This window comes from Lepus europaeus, chromosome 3 (assembly GCF_033115175.1).
Source record: "Lepus europaeus isolate LE1 chromosome 3, mLepTim1.pri, whole genome shotgun sequence".
Lineage (NCBI taxonomy): Eukaryota > Metazoa > Chordata > Mammalia > Lagomorpha > Leporidae > Lepus > Lepus europaeus.
In genome coordinates this window covers 54,221,286-54,238,337 of record NC_084829.1, presented here as the reverse complement: position 1 = coordinate 54,238,337, position 17,052 = coordinate 54,221,286, and the positions used below count along the sequence as shown (strand labels likewise).

Below are 17,052 nucleotides of genomic sequence, written 5' to 3'. Positions count from 1 at the left end.
AGCAAATATAAATATAGTTCTGTTCTTTCCCTACTATGGGGGCAACTTACACACATCTGGCATGTTGCTTTCCTTACTTTCGTCTCATTTCTTACCTGCATGCAACAGGTAAGAAATTAAAAAAAAAAAATACTTAAAACAGTGAATATCTGCAATGATCTTAAACTAATCTCCTATTATCAGGCATTTCACCCTCCAATAATTTTTTTTTTTTAATTTATTTGACAGGTAGAGTTAGAGACAGAGAGAAAGGTCTTCCTTCCGTTGATTCACTCCCCAAATGGCCCCCACGGCCAGAGCTGTGCCGATCTGAAGCCAGGAGCCAGGTGCTTCACCTGGTCTCCCCATGCGGATTCAGGGTCCCAAGCACTCAACTGCCCTCCCGGGCCACAGCAGAGAGCTGGACTGGAAGAGAAGCAAGACTAGAACTAGGGGGGACTAGAACCCAGTGCCCATATGGGATGCCGGCGCTGCAGGCAGAGGATTAACCAAGTGAACCACAGCACCAGCCCCCCAATAATACTTTCTAACAAATTAAGTTTCAGTGTAATATTTTTGGAATGATTTTGTCCTCCTCTTATAGAAAAAAATTGACTGCTGGTACTCCCTTCTTGTCACTCCTACTACTTTTTCCACTAAAAGAGATGTGTATGGAGGGAGTGGTAGCCATACCTAAGGAGCCCATGAAGGAATCAGGTGCATGAAGTGTTTCTTGGCACACCAGTACTTCATTGTTACACAGTTCATGACAACAGGGATGAAAATATGATGCTCTTTAGTAAGTCACAATGTAGGCCAACTGTATTTTTAGAATTCTATTTAAGGGACTGGTGGTTACTTTATGGAATTTACATCTGTTCTCCACTATGTTTTAAAAACCCTTTTTAAATCCTTTTGGATTTTTCTTTCCATTTTGGTGACCAAAGTCATTAAGAAAATGAAAAGTAAAATAAATAAAGGTAGGCCACAGAAACAAATGGCAGTACACAATAAATCATTAAAATAGAAAATCTACAAACACTTATGGCAACAATATTTGATTGGGAAAAACAATACGGTGGTGGTGAGCTCGCTTATACATTCATAATATTTCTGCTCTTTAAAAAACAAATCAGTATTTAAACAATTTCCTCATGGTGGCTTTGATCTGGAAAACATTTTTTTTTTTATTTTTTGTTTCTGAAACAAATATTTTATAGTAATTCCTAGGCCTCAAAAAAAAAAAAAAAAACCATTAAATACGGTAAATGTTTTTGAAAAGAAGCTTTTCTCCTCTTAGGTAGCACACAATCCTAATGCAATATAGCCAAGCCAAGCCTTGTTAGCAAGAGCTATGTGACTCAGTTCAAGCCCACCAAATTAAGGTCAACATTCCCAAGGGCAGCAGACAAAATCAGACTCACAAGCTCTAGTTCAATCTACCAAAGAACCTAGGGACTACTCACTTGCTCTACTTCTATCAGCTAATTCCATAATTAAATGTTTATTAATAATAACCATTCAGTGACCACCAACCATTTTAGATACTATACTAGTTCATTACACATGGTTCCTTCTCCTCTAAAAATGTAGTTTTTGAGGGAGAAGATGTAATTAAATAGGCAGTAGATATGTGTAGAGATATTTAGCTATCTTTTTTAAAGAGGGTTTTTGTTTCTTTAATGGCAAAGGATATGGAATCTCAACAGAAGAATTACATAACAAAGACAAAGTAGCATACTCCCAGAGAGAAATGTAGCTTTCCAGATCCTTAACTTGGTCCCTAGTTCCCAATGGGGTTTTGTGTCCTCCAGCTCCCACTCCACGTGACTTGAAGTTCTGGAGACCCTGGCTATGTGCACCTGCTTGATCAGCACACTACCCATAGGGCTATATTACTGAGCGCCTCCTATAAGAATAAACTAGGTCAGCTTCCTACATATAGCATCATCCTCCAGTCTAAGGTCCATTGTTTTTCTTTTTCACTGAGTTATAATTTGCAAACTATCAAATTCATCTTTTAAAACTATAAAATTTAAAGGATTTTAATATATTTATTTAGAAGGTATAAAATATCACTACTATCTTATGCCAGAAAATGCTTATCACCCAAAAGAACATGTTTATCCACTGGAATTCATTCTTTATCCTTCCCCATATCTTTACAATCACAAAGTGCTATCTCTGTGGATATGACTTTTTTAGAAATTTTGTATAAACAGAATCATACTGCATATGACTCTTATCTGGCTTCTTAACATGTTTTCAAGGTTCATATTGTAGTATATGAGAGTAATTCATTGCTTTATGGTTAAATAATATTCCATGATATGAATATACCAATTTTGTTTTTTCAACCCGTTGGTGAAAATCTGAGTTGTTTCTACCTTTTGATTATTATGAGTAATGCTGTTATGAAGCAAGCTTTTGTGTGGACATGTTTTCAATTCTTGTAGGTATTTATGGTAAGGATCAGAATGATTGGGTCATACAGTGACTATGCAAATTCTTTTTTTTAAAAAGATTTATTGTATTTATTTGAAAGACAGAGTTACAAAGAGAGAGTGACATCTTCCATCTGCTGGTTTACTCCCCAAATGGCTGCAACAGCCAGAGCTGAGCTGATCCAAAGCCAGGAGCCAGGAGCTCCTTCTGGGTTTCCCAAGCAGGTGCAAGGGCCCAAGGAGTTGGGCCATCTTCTACTGCTTTCCCAGGCCATAGCAGAGAGCTGGGTCAGGCCGGCACCACGGCTCACTAGGCTAATCCTCCGCCTGTGGCGCTGGCACGCCAGGTGCTAGTCCCGGTCGGGGTGCCAGATTCTGTCCCGGTTGCTCCTCTTCCAGTCCAGCTCCCTGCTGTGGCCCGGGAGTGCAGCGGAGGATGGCCCAAGTGCTTGGGCCCTGCACCCACATGGAAGACCAGGAGAAGCACCTGGCTCCTGGATTAAGATCAGCACGGTGCGCCAGCAGCAGTGGCCATTGGAGGGTGAACCAACGGAAAAGGAAGACCTTTCTCTCTGTCTCTCTCTCTCACTGTCCACTCTGCCTGTCAAAAAAAAAAAAAAAGAGAGAGAGAGAGCTGGGTCAGAAGTGGAGCAGCCAGGACTAGAACCAGTGCCCATATGGGATGCCAGCCCAATAGGCTGTGGCTTTAACCTGCTGCACCACAATGCCAGTCCTGTCTATGCAAATTCTTGAGGCAAGACCTTCTCAAACTGTTTTACAAAGAGACTGCACCATTTAACATTCCCACCAAAACACTCGAAGCTTTCAATTTCTGCACATCCTCAACAATACTTGTTATCACAATCTTTTGTTTTTAACAATGATTGATATTTTTTAAAAATTTAAGATAATTTTTAACATGCTGTCATATTCACTTCATATGTACATGTTACATACATAACACACACAACTTTTCCTTGAAAACAGGGATATTAATGTCGTAAAATTTGGGATTCATGACTGATCACAAAAGGAGATAAAGGTATATGGTCATGTATGTGGTATAAATCAATGAAGAAATGTGCCAAATAATATGACATTCCCACAACTTTTATATTATATATATTAATTTCCACAAATATTGAAACACATGATATTTATGTTTCTGTGCCTGGCTTATTTCACTAATTATCTCTAGATCTATCCATTTTGTTGCAAATGTCAGGGTTTCACTCTTTTTTTATAGCTAAGTAGTATTCCATCATGGATATATACATCTCATTGCCTTTATCTAGTCATCAGTTGATAGACATCTAGATTGATTCTGTATCTTTGCTATCATGAATTGGACTGCTATTAACATGTGAATGCAAGTGTCTCTTTTATATGCTAATTTTGCTTCCTTTGGTTTTATTCCCAGAAATCGGATAGCTGTGTCATATGGTCTATAGATCAGTTTTTAGTTTTTGGAAGAACATCCATACTGGGTTCCCATAATGTTGGTACTAATTTGCATTCCCATCACCAATTGTATTAGGGTACTCTTGTCTCCATAACCTCACCAGCATTACATTTTTGGGTAAAAGCCATTCTGACAGGAGTATAAGGATACCTCACTATGGTTTCAATTAGCATTTCCCTGATGGTTAGTGATCCTGAGTATTTTTTCATGGATCTATTGATATTTCTTTTTTCAAAAAAATGTCTATTCATATCCTTTGCCCATTTCTTAACTGCATTGTTTGTTTTGTCACCATTGAGTTTCTTGAGCTGCTTACATATACTGGATAGTAATCCTTTATTGGATGCATGCCTTGCAAATATTTTCTCCCCCATTCTGTTGGTATCTCTTAACTTTGCTAATTGTTTCTTTTGCTGTACAGAAGCTTCTTAGCTTGGTATAATCCTGTTTATCAACTTTTGCTTTTTATTAACTGTGCTTTTCAGGTCTTATCCAAAAAGTGTTTGCCTAGCCCAATATTTTGAAGTGTTTCCCCTATATTTCTTCTAGTAGTTTCATGGTTTTAGGCCTTAGGTTTAGATCTATAGTCCATTGTGAGTTGATTTTTATAAAGGATGCAAGGCCTTCTTTCAAATTTCTATATGTGAAAATCCAACTTTTCCAACACCATTTGTTGAAGAAACTGTCCTTTATCTAGGGAATGTTTTTAGCACATTTGTCAAAGATTAGTTGGTTGTAGACGCATGGACTTATTTTTGTGGCCTGTATGTCTATTTTTATGCCAGCACCATGCTGTTTTGATGATAGTATCCCTGTTGTATGTCTTGAAATCTGGTACTGTGACTCCCTGGCTTGTTTTTAATCAAACTTTGGTTTACATATGAATTTTAGGATTGCTTTTCTAGATCTGTGAATAATGTCCTTATATTTTTTATGGGTATTGTATTGAATATGCAAATTGCTTTGGATAGTATAGATATCTTGATAACATTAATTCTTCCAATCTATGAACACGGAGGACTTTAACATTTGGAGGGGTCTTCTATTTCTTTCATTAATGTTTCATAATTTTCATTGTAACGATCTTTCACATCCTTGATTAAATTTATTCCAGTTATTTAAATTTTTTGTAACTATTGTGAAATAGGATTAATCTTGCAAGTTCTTTCTCAGCAAGATCATTGTGGGTATTTAAGAATTTGTGTGTTGATTTTATATACTGCGGCTCTGCTAAATTCCCCTATAGTTCTAGCAGTCTCTTGGTGAAGTCTTTTGGTTCCCATATATAAAGAAATATGCCATCTGCAAACAGGGATAATTTGACTTCCTCCTATCCAATCTGTATGCCCTAGATTTCTTTTTCTTTCTTAATGGCTCTGGCTAAAAATTCCAGAATTATATTGAATAAAAGTGGTAAGAGTGGGCACCCTTGTCTAGTTCCAGATCTTAGGGGAAATGTTTCTAGCTTTTCTCTGCTCAATATGATGTTGGTTGTAGGCTTGTCATAGATTGCCTTTTTGTGTTGAGGTTTACTTCTTCACCTAATTGTTTAATGCTTTTAATCATGAAACAATGTATTTTATGAAATGTCTTCTCTGCATGTATTGAAATAATCATAGTTTTAATCCTTCATTTTGTTGATGTAATGTATAACAGTTATTGATGTGCATATGTCAAACCATCCCTGCATCCCTGGGATAAATCTCACTTGGTCAGCACTGATGATCTTTTTGATACGTTATTTGCATTTGATTTGCTAGTATTCAGTGGAGGATTTCTACATCTACATTCATCAGGGATATTAAGTCTATGGGTCTTTTCTGTTTGTGTACTAGTCTGGTTTTGAAGTTAAGGTAAAGTTGGCCTCATAGAATCAGTTTGGAAGGATTCCCTCCTTTTCAGTTGCTCAGAATAGTTTGAGAAAAACTGGTGCTAGTTCTTCCTTAAAAGTTTGGTAGAATTAGCAGTGATGCCATTTGGTTCCAGGTTTTTCTTTGTTATGTAACTTCTTTTTTTTTTTTTTTTTGACAGGCAGAGTGGACAGTGAGAGAGAGAAACAGAGAGAAAGGTCTTCCTTTTTCCATTGGTTTAGCCCCCAATGGCCGCTGCTGCTGGCACGCTGCAGTGGTGCACCGCACTGATCTGAAGCCAGGAGCAAGGTGCTTCTCCTGGTCTCCCATGCAGGTGCAGGGCCCAAGGACTTGGGCTATCCTCCACTGCACTCCTGGGCCACAGCAGAGAGCTGGACTGGAAGAGAAGCAACCAGGACAGAATCCGGCACCCCAACCAGGACTAGAACCCGGGGTGCTGGCGCGGCAGGCGGAGGATTAGCCTTATTGAGCCATGGCGCCGGCTTGTTGTGTAACTCTTTATTACTTATTCAATCTCAGTCTTGGCTACTGTTCTGTTCAGGTTCATACATCAATTTTAGTAAATTATATACATCCAGAAATCTATCTACTTCTAGATTTTCCAATTTGTTGGCATATAGCAGTTCATTAATAATTCCTAATGATTCCCTTGGTATTTCTAAGGTATTAGTTATAATATCACCTTTTCCATCCCTGATGTTATTTTCTTTATTTAATTGGTTATTTGGGCTAATGGTTTACCAATTGTATTATTCCAAAAAAACAAGGTACAGGAGGTTAAGCCACCACCTGTGACACCAGTACCCCATATGGGCACTGGTTTGAGGCCTGGCTACTCCACTTCTGATCCAGCTCCCTGCTATTATACCTGGGAAAGTAGCAGACGTCCCAGATACTTCAGCCCTTGCCACCCACACAGGAGACCCAGATGGACTTCCAGGATCCTGGCTTTGGTTTGGCGCAGCCCTAGATGTTGCAGCCATTTGGGGAGTGAACAAGCAAATGGAAGACCTCTCTTTCTCTCCCTCCTTCCAACTCTTCTTTACAAATAAATAAATAAAGCTTTTCTATAAAGTTTTTTTTTAAAAAAAAGCTTTATTCATTTATTTGAAAGGCAGAGTTACAGAGAGGCAGAGGCAGAGGCAGACACACACACACACACACACACACAGAGAGAGAGAGAGAGAGAGAGAGAGAGAGAGAGAGAGAAAAGTCTTCTATCCACTGGTTCACTCCCCAATTGGCCTCAATGGCTGGAGCTGAGCCGATCCAAAGCCAGAAGCCAGGAATTTCTTCCAGGTCTCCCACGTGGGTGCAGGGGCTCAAGGACTTGGGTCATCTTCTACTGCTTTCCCAGGCCATAGCAGAGAGCTATATCAAAAGTGGAGCAGCCAGGACTTGAACTGGCTTTACCTGCTACACCACAGCACCAGCCCCTAAATGAATCACCAAAAAAATTAAATAAAAATTTAAAAAAGCTGTTCATCTCATTGATTTGTTTTTGTATTTTTAAAAAATTTCTACTCTAATTTTTATTATTTCTTTTCTTCTATAAATTGGGGTTTGGTTGGATCTTATTTTTCTAGTACTTAAGATGCATTGTTATTGTAAATGTATATGCACCTAATGCTAGCACATCCCATTTTATAAAACAAATGTTAATGGATCTAAAGTGAGACATATGCTCCAATACAATTAATACTGGGGACTTTAAACCCCCACTTTCATCAATGGACAGCAAAAGCACACCAAAAAAATCAATACAGAAATGACAGAGTTATCTACATTTCAGAACAAATGGATCTCATAGACTTCTATAGAACATTCCTTCCCACAGCTGCAGAACACATATTCCTTTCATTAGTACATATAACATTCTTTAGGATAGATGATATTCCAGGCTCTAAAACAAGTCTTAAAAAGTTTTAAAAAAAATCATAACATATATCTTTTCTGATCAAATTGGAAATTGCCAAAGAACTTCTAGAAATTATAGAAATACATGGAGACTGAACAACATGCTCCTGAATGAACAGTGGGTCACAGAATAATAAAACAAAAATATAACATAACAAAACTTATGGGACACAGCAAAAGCACTGTCAAGAGAAAAGTTTATAGCAATAAGTGCCTACATTTAGAAAAAAGGAAATGTATCAAATAAACAACCTAACACATATCTTTTTGATCATAATCACCTTAGTGGACATGAAATGGTATTTCACTGTGGTTTCAGTTATATTTTCCTGATGATTAATGATGTTGAGTGTCTTTTCATATGCTTATTTGTCATTTGTATATCTTCTTTGAGAAAATGTCCATTCAGATATTTTGCACATTTATAAATTGGATTATCTTTTTATTGTTGTGATGTTAAGAGTTCCTTACATATTTTAGAAATGAGAACCTTATTATTTGCAAGTACTTCCTCTCATTCTGTGTGTTGGCTTTCCACTTTCTTTTCTTTTCTTTTTTTTTTTTTTTTTTGACAGGCAGAGTGGACAGTGAGAGAGACAGAGAGAAAGGTCTTCCTTTGCTGTTGGTTCACCCTCCAATGGCCGCCACGGCTGGCGTGCTGCGGTTGGCGCACCACGCTAATCCGATGGCAGGAGCCAGGTGCTTATCCTGGTCTCCCATGGGGTGCAGGGCCCAAGTACCTGGGCCATCCTCCACTGCACTCCCGGGCCACAGCAGAGAGCTGGCCTGGAAGAGGGGCAACTGAGACAGAATCCGGTGCCCTGACCAGGACTAGAACCCAGTGTGCCGGCGCCGCTAGACGGAGGATTAGCCTATTGAGCCGTGGCGCCGGCCCTCCACTTTCTTTATGGTGTCCTTTGATGCATATTCTAAATTTCTTCTTGTTGTACAGACTTTTGGTGTCCCATGTGAAAAACTACTGCCTAACTCAATGCCAAAAAATATCCTGATGTCTCCTTATTAAAGTTTTACAGTTGTAGCTCTTACATATCTGGTACTATAATTTTTTCCTCTGGCATGAGGTAGAGGTGTACCTTCATTCTTTTGGACATGGATACTCATTTGTCCCAACAGTATTTGTTGACAAGACTATTCCTTCCCCCATTTAATCATCTTGGCACTTCTGTCAAAAATCATTCTACCATAAATGTGTGGGTTTGCTCCTGAATTCCCAATTAATTTATTCATCAGTATATCTATCCTTAAGTTAGGATCACAGAGTCCTGATTACTGTGACTTTACCCTTCCTGGCTTTAGCAGTAGAATCATCTAAGTATTCTTAATAACAGCAAAGTAAAAAGCCATGCTTACTAAGGCACTGTCTTCAAGGGAATATCTAAGTTAGGAAACTTTTTATTCAAGAGGTTTTCTCCAAGACTTGGAACTCTAAGATCCCTACTGCAGGCCTCTCTTCTTTTCCACTGTTACTTTTCCATGCTGTCATTTTTAGTAATACAAAAAGTTACTTACTTAATTTTACCCCAAAGATTTTCCAAAGTGGATTTAGAGAAGTCTTTAAAGATTGCAAATATAAAAAAAGGGTTCATGAAATACATGGTAAGAGTCATGAAAAGGAAGAAGAAAACTCATATATTCATGTCAGCAGCATGGTATAAAGAAAATACTGCATTTTTCAGGAAGAAATTTAGATCAAATGACAGCTCTACCACCCAGCAACAAGGCAAACCTGGGCAGACTATCACCCCCATTTTATAGACAAAGCTAAGCAAATTTTGGACAGTTGATACTAGCCTTATGAGCAAAGGCTGCAATGAGACAGTATATGCGCCTAACAAAGCACCCTTCATCATTCCTTAGTTCCCTTCATCATACAGAAATTAATGCAACTGTCATCAGAATTAGCTGTAAGCTTTCTGAGAATAAAGGCAGAAAAGCAAATGTGATAAATTTCAGAACTGTTATTAAAAAGGAAGAAGCTTACTATTCTTTCTGTAAGGAATTTTTTTCCCCTAACAACTAGCTCTGTCCTTAATGGCTCCTTCTATCAGAGAAATTAAGCAATATTAATAGGCAGATTACTCGTCATTAGTAAGTTTTAGAGCAATGGCAGCTGTATTCTTATTGGTTGCTTCTTTGTAATAATTTTTAATAGAAACTGAGTAAATAGTGTTACATTAAAAAAGTGATAGTGAAGGAAGAGTTTAATGTGGTCCTAGCACAAAGCTTCCAAATTTCTAAGTTGGTTCCTGTAACATCATGTCGGAAATGAGAAGAATGAGGGAGGTGACACCACGTGCCTTATCCTGTGTATTTGATACATAAGAAGAATGCTGGCATAGGTAGGGACATAAAGAGTTGAACAACAAAGACCCCTATTGTATCAAGTGTACAAGGTGATGCAGGTATATATTCTCACTATATACATACAATTAAACACTGAAAATGGGACTTCTGTTTACACATGAAGGACAAGTGCTCACTGTGTGGAGAGTAAAACGTAGGTCAAAAAAACTGCTAGTTGGGGGTCTACTTCAGCTCTTTTAATCACTGGGGGAAGGTGTACAACAAGAAGCAGAATTTTAACCATTAACTGATGAAAAACCTTAGCTAGTTTATAAAGAAAAGAGGCAGGTAAAAAAGTTTAAAGTTCTCTTTCATCAAAGAATTTGCAGCTTTCTGTTTGGTCTGGGGATAGCTTGTTGGGACCCATGTCCCAAGGCGTGCTGCTACAATAAACAATTTTTACCAAGCATCTGAAACTCTGGTCTCCAAACATAACTAGAAAAATATTTGTGGCAGACTTTTTTTTTTTTAAAGCAAATATCATTTGAAACCTCCATACAAGAAATTAGAAAGCTAACAATAGAGCTGCTCTGGCACAAGCAGAGACCAACAGAGACCACACACTAGGGTACTGGTTCTCACTCCTCACAACACCCTGGAGAGACTTCAGTGGAACACTAGGGGCCTGGCATAGCAGAGTATGAGAACCACTCTTCTAGAGCTTAAATAACCCAAAACATTCTGTTCTGGAATTGTGGTCTCTACACACTGAAAGAGTATACCTTCATAACCTTGTATTTTTAAATATATAAACATTCTATGTATATTACCTATAAAATACACATAAGATTTAAAAATTTTATAGAAAAAGAAAAATGTTTTGAAATAGTACATTAAAGATGTAAATATAATTTCAACTCATTAGTGAAAGCAACACAATTAAAATGCTTTAGTATTTGTTAATTTGTCAGCTTTATATTTGCTGGTTAAACAACTGGTTCCAAGTTTGTTTTTGCACTTAATAATGGCTATGCTAAAAGAAAAAGATATTTAAAAAAATAAAGATTTGCTTATTTGAAAAGTAAATAAGGAGAGAGGAGAGACAAAGAGATAGAAAGAGCTCTTGCTGTTTCACTCCCCAAAATGTCTGGGGCTAGGCCAAGCCAAAGCCAGAAACCTTGAATTCCATCAGGGTCCCCCATGTGGGCAGCAGGGGCGCAAGTACTTGGGCCATCTTCCATTTCTTTCCCAGGTGCATTAACAGGGAAATGAACTAGAAATGGAGCAGCTGGTACACAAACTGACACTCATATGGGATGCCACTATTGCAGGCTTAACCCACAGCACCACAATGTCGGCCCCAAGAAAAAGATACTTTGCAAAGTAATGTTGATCCAATAAGAATTGCATCATCAGCTGCATTTATTAAGTCATAGTAACTTTTAAGAGTTTTTCAGATTACAGAAAAGTCTTTGTTGAGATCTAATAAACTGTCATCTTCTTCCCTGATGTCAACTAACTGTTTATGAAGATTAATCACAAAGTGTATTCTTGTATTTTTGTTTACAACAAAAGGGTTTTAAAAAACTCACTGAAGGTGAGTTAGTTTCTTACTCATTAAGCATCACCTCTACTTTGCAGAATTGAGTAATATATTGATGTGCTTTACACAATCTGACATCACAGAAAAGGACCAGCAAGTCTGGGACACTTATGGTAGTAAAAGGAAATTATGTAATTTTACAAGAAGTAGCCAATGTACCTCCATATGAGTTAAAAAATGCTCACAATCACTCCTCATCTCATTACAAAGTATTATAAAGATTCTGTGATTCAAAACACTTCCCTTCTCAAACTAACCACACTGGGACTTGCCTGCATTGTAGGACAGGAACTGGAATGCTTTGCATTGCCCCAGAAGCACACCCACCAGCATAGCACTCGGCCCCCTCAGCTCGTGGGATGCTCCATCTCCTCACAAGAGGCCTTCCCGAGATAGCACCAGTGACTGCAGGTGACACAGGGACTGAGTGGGGACCAATACCTACATGACATCATTTCTTTCTGGATTTTTAAGATTAAAAAAAAATAACAAATGGGAATGGGAAAGGGAGGAAGAAGAAGGGTGGGAGTATGGGCGGGAGGGAAGTAGGGTGGGAAGAATCATCATGTTCCTAAATTTGTACACATGAAATGCATGAAGTTTGTATTCCTTAAATAAAATTTTCAAAAAAACTAGATAAATTCAAGAAAAAAAATAAGTCTCTTCCCCTGTACCATGGGGTGACACTATGTACTCCCCAAGTAGTAAAGATAGCAACAACTTACAGTTATTGTGCATTGAGGCACCCAGGGAAGCAGCAGCAAACTCAGGGCGTACCACAGAATATTTCAAGTCTGGGAACAATACAGGAATACTCAACCTCTGTTACACACCATGTAAACGACAAGCTCCAGGTAGCTCAGTCTCAACATTAGGTAGTACCGAAGGTGTCCTCTGAGGACATCTTATCTGTGCAAAGCTGGGTTTTTACTGATGGTTGTGATAACAATACAAGTACTGGGTGAGACTCAGTGGGGAAGAGGAAATGAGGCAGTGGTTAAAAAAGCTGAGCTGTGCTCAACAGGTACATCTCATAGTAAATAATTAGGTACACTTGAGAATAAAATAAGAATATTTATTCTTTCAATTTACATGCATTTTCTTCAAACAGCTGCTAGGATGCTAGAATATAAATATGCACTGTTTGGAACTAACTACTTAATACATGAAACTGTTAGGTGTTTCTAGGAGCACTAAGAAAAAGTTACTGAGTTCCTAAGGGCTCTGACAACTAATAGGCCTATTAGTGATAGACAGCGAAGTAGTGGAAAAACACAGGAACAGGACCAGGAGAACCATATTCCAGTTCCATTTCTGCCACCAACTTTCCAAACTCTTCAAGTTAACCAACCCTGAACAAAGCAAGCAGGATGGGAGAGATGCTTGCTTGAGCTCAAGGGCCTGCAAGTCTGCTTGTCCTAGATAAAGGCTTCAGTCCTTCCTCCCTACTCCTTCCCATTCTGAGGAGGCCCCCTATCCTGCGAAATCCATAGCTTTCCTGGTTAATGCCAAATTCATGGAGAAAACACAGAGGCCCAGTCTTCACTGATGCTCAGGAGGCCAACACCAACACAGCTTACTCACTACCACATTAGCAGGGATGGCTTTATGTGAAAACCCCCACAAACACAACAGTGAGTATCATCCATTCAAATGGCCATTCTATGCCCTTTTTAAATTTGGGGGAATACTGAATAGACGTGCTTTCTTTATAAAACCTTACTCTGAGAAATGGTATTGGTTACTAAGTATTCGATTAACTAAATACAGCAAATGCTCTAATGAAACCATTTGGGGTGACTTTGAGAAACTGGAGAATTTTTCCCATGAAGGAAATTCACAAGTTTCAAATAATGATTTGCTTAAAATGCTGTATATTTAGACATAAACAAGCGATTTCCCCAACCGTTCATTATCTCAGCTCATTCAGGTGCTTGTTTTATTTTTATTTTAATTTTAAATTAGTTTTTAACAGATTCAATGTCATTTGTAGACACAATTCTAAGAACATAATAACATTCCCTTCCTCCCTCCTTTCAGTAAGGTGTAGGATGCCAGGGTAGCCCAATTGTCTCCACAGAGCTGTTATTTGATTTTCTTTCTACTGAGTGAGAACAGGTGAGCATGCAAAAATCTTAAATCCAATGGTAAGAAATCATAGTTTCTTGCTATGAAAATAAACAACTGAGAAAGGAAACTCTGTATTCTTCATTTAACTTCACAAACTGACCTAATATTAATCATTTAGTTTCAAGCTTAAAATGGCTTTTTATTTTGGAAACAGTCTGCATAATGCTACAATAGTAACAACAGGCTGAGGACATCTAAAACAAAACAAAACGCACTCCACTTATTACTAATAGGAAGTATAGATGCATAAGGAATCCTGAAGGCTGACAAAAACAGGTACAGATATTAACAGAAAAAAATGGGATATGGAATATAATTTATTCCGAAATGATTATTACGTAACACTTTCCATTAAAACAGTGCAGTATGGAGTCAGGGGGTACTCTGATTTAATAAGAATATAATTTTCTGTTGGGGCTGGTGCCGTGGCTCACTAGGTTAATCCTCTGCCTGAGGTGCCAGCATCCCATATGGGCGCCGGTTCTAGTCCTGGTTGCTCCTCTTCCAGTCCAGCTCTCTGCTGTGGCCGGGGAGGGCAGTGGAGAATGGCCCAAGTGCTTGGGCCCCTGCACCCGCATGGGAGACCAGGAGGAAGCACCTGGCTCCTGGCTCCTGGCTTGGGATCGGCGCAGCATGTCGGGCGTAGCGGCCACTTGGGGGGTGAACCAACGGAAGGAAGACCTTTCTCTCTCTCTCTCTCTCTCTAACTCTGCCTGTCAAATAAAAAAAAAAAAGAATATAATTTTCTGTCAAAGCATTAAACCTTTCCAAACAGGTATAGAACAGGAAAAAGGAGGAGGAGCATAAGTCAGGGGTAAGCAGGGGTGACATCTGGGCAGCAGCAGGCTGAGAGTGAATGGGATGGAGGGCAGAGAGGGGGCTAAATATCAGAGATCCTGAGGAACAAGGGGAGAGTGTCAATTTACATGTCTAAATGGCTACCACATTTAAGGCTTTTTAAATTATAAATATATGCAACTTGATAGAGAAAGGGTAAACTGTAAGTGCATGAAACCCACAAGAGAAGGCTGTTGTTGCTTCTATAACTGTTAACGTCAACTCAGGGTGTACTGGGGGCTCCACAAGAGGGAAAGGAGAAGGGAAAGCATGTCCTACAAACCTCTGGAGAAAGCCCTGGTAGCACTGATAGTCGGATAGCTGCACTCAACTATTTACTGTTTCTCAAACAGTAGGTTACTATCTTGTCCTACAGCTTCAGCAGGAGAGGCAGACACAAGGGAAATCATCTACCACGCCACAAAATGCTGGTCCACCAGCTTAGGCAAGATGAAGTTCTATTTTAAGGGGTTAAGCATGAGCCACTGCATCACCTGATTTGACCCACTGTATGTCCTAGAGAAACAAGAGAGTATGCTAAGTTAATTCAATTAATCCATCTGTGGGAAAGTACAACACAATATTTCTTCACCAGTGCACATTTTCTTCAAAGATTTTATTTCTTGTCATAGCTAATTCCTACATGACCTCTAAGCTAGCAACATGGAAATGTGCCCACCCCATTCCATCCCTCTCCCAGTTCCACACTGGCACTCCCTACTCTCAGGTATGCAGCTCACAAATGCTGTCAGACATAGCTGGGACTCAGGGACACACATTTAAGTTTTCAGAGGATTTGTCTATTGGCTCTCCTCAATATGGATAAAAATTATTGAGTGTGGCACAGTGGGTAAAGCCATCATGGTGACACTGGTATCCCTTATGAGAGCCATTTCAAGTCCCAGCTGCTCCACTTCTGATCCAGCTCCCTGTTAATGCACATAGAAAAGCAGTGGAAGATGGCCCAAATATCTGGGCCTTTGCCACCCATGTTGGGAGATCTGGATGGAGTGCCATGCTTCTGGCTTTGGCCTGGCCCAGCCCTGGCTGTTGTGGCCTTTTGCAGAGTGAACCAGTGGATGGAAATCTCTCTCTTGGCCTCTCCTTCTCCCTTTGATGCTCTTCCTTTCAAGTAAGTGAAATAAATCTTTTGAAAAAATTACTCAGTGATAATTCCCAAAATATTTACTGCTAGTAAGCAAATTAGCTATTTCACTTACATTGACTAATAGGTAAACAGTTTTTGGAGCAGAAAAATAAGACCTATAAAAGAGAATGAGGGTGGAAATGATGACATGAATATCTCTTTATCCCAAGATATCCCCAAATCCACATAAATACTTACTTGCCAATATTTTCAGGCAGAGATTGTAATGAGATGTCATTTACAGAAAGACATGTTAAATTCTGTAATTCAGGAAAGCTTTCCGGTAACCTAAAACAAAACAAAAACATTGTTATTTAAAAAAGAGTGTGCATGATATGTAGTAAGCATGCATATAATGAGTTCTTATACACGCTAACTGAAATAACCTCCCCCAAATTTCAGCAAATGCAATGTCTGCCCTTTCTATAACAGCATGTATTCCTTTTTATAACACACCTGTAAGGAAAAAACAAACACTTAATCTCCCTAATAGAAGTACACAGGTATGATAAATCTAGAAATAATTAATAAGGAAAGACATGTGAATTCTAAGAATAAGATGGGGAATAATTTGTGGTAGTACTTATTACTTTGTGAAAGCAAATGATAAACAGTTATTGCAGCTACAAGAGCCTCAGTGAAAACACTTTTGGTTAGTAGAAAAATAAAGAGAAAATTTCATCAGCCCACAAGGTAATAATAAAACACAGGACAGCTACTGAATAATTTTTTCTTCCTATTGCTCGTGACATTCAGAGCAAAGCTATGGATAATTTAGAACTGATCAGCTGACAGTCAATCACTACTTTCAGAACGTTATTTCTTTTAATTTGACTTCAGATGCCAATCATTTAAGATAATTTTGTGTTTCACTGTGTTCTACACAAAAGGAAAGGTTTTATATGTCCCTAAACTCTACAGAATGGCAAAGCTTAAAAATAAAATCATTATTTAAAATTTACAAAGAATTTTAGTTTTAATATTTCTATGGTTACCAGTACCCAAGGAAGAAAAGTCCTGACTAAAGGCAAAAAAATCTCATTGCATCCACAATGAGATGCAACACAGACACACAAATCTGCTAGCACAGACAAAAGAACATCTAACTGTCACTTTTTCCAGCAAGGGTGAGAATTCTGCCTTTAGTGATAGTCTACAGATTAAACGATTTCATATTTTTTTTCTCTCTAGGTTACACCTTTTAAAAAAGGAAATCCTATATTACTTGACATTTAATATAGGCTAAAATCAAACTTAAAAAAGAAATCCAGACCCACAAGATGAGGAAATTAACTAATGTTTAAATTCATTTAAATATATTCTTAGGAACAGTGAACTGATTACCAAAGATTTTTTTT

At 38.4% G+C, this 17,052-nt stretch overlaps 1 protein-coding gene across 1 annotated transcript in view; it reads right to left on the bottom strand.

The window, feature by feature from the left end:
- Positions 1–17,052, bottom strand: part of LRRC1 (leucine rich repeat containing 1) — a 146,039-nt gene that overhangs the window by 33,401 nt on the left and 95,586 nt on the right. Inside the window, exon 4 of the mRNA XM_062187541.1 lies at positions 15,893–15,982. Coding sequence (XP_062043525.1) covers positions 15,893–15,982 — 90 coding nt within the window. The remainder of the gene's footprint in view (positions 1–15,892; positions 15,983–17,052) is intronic.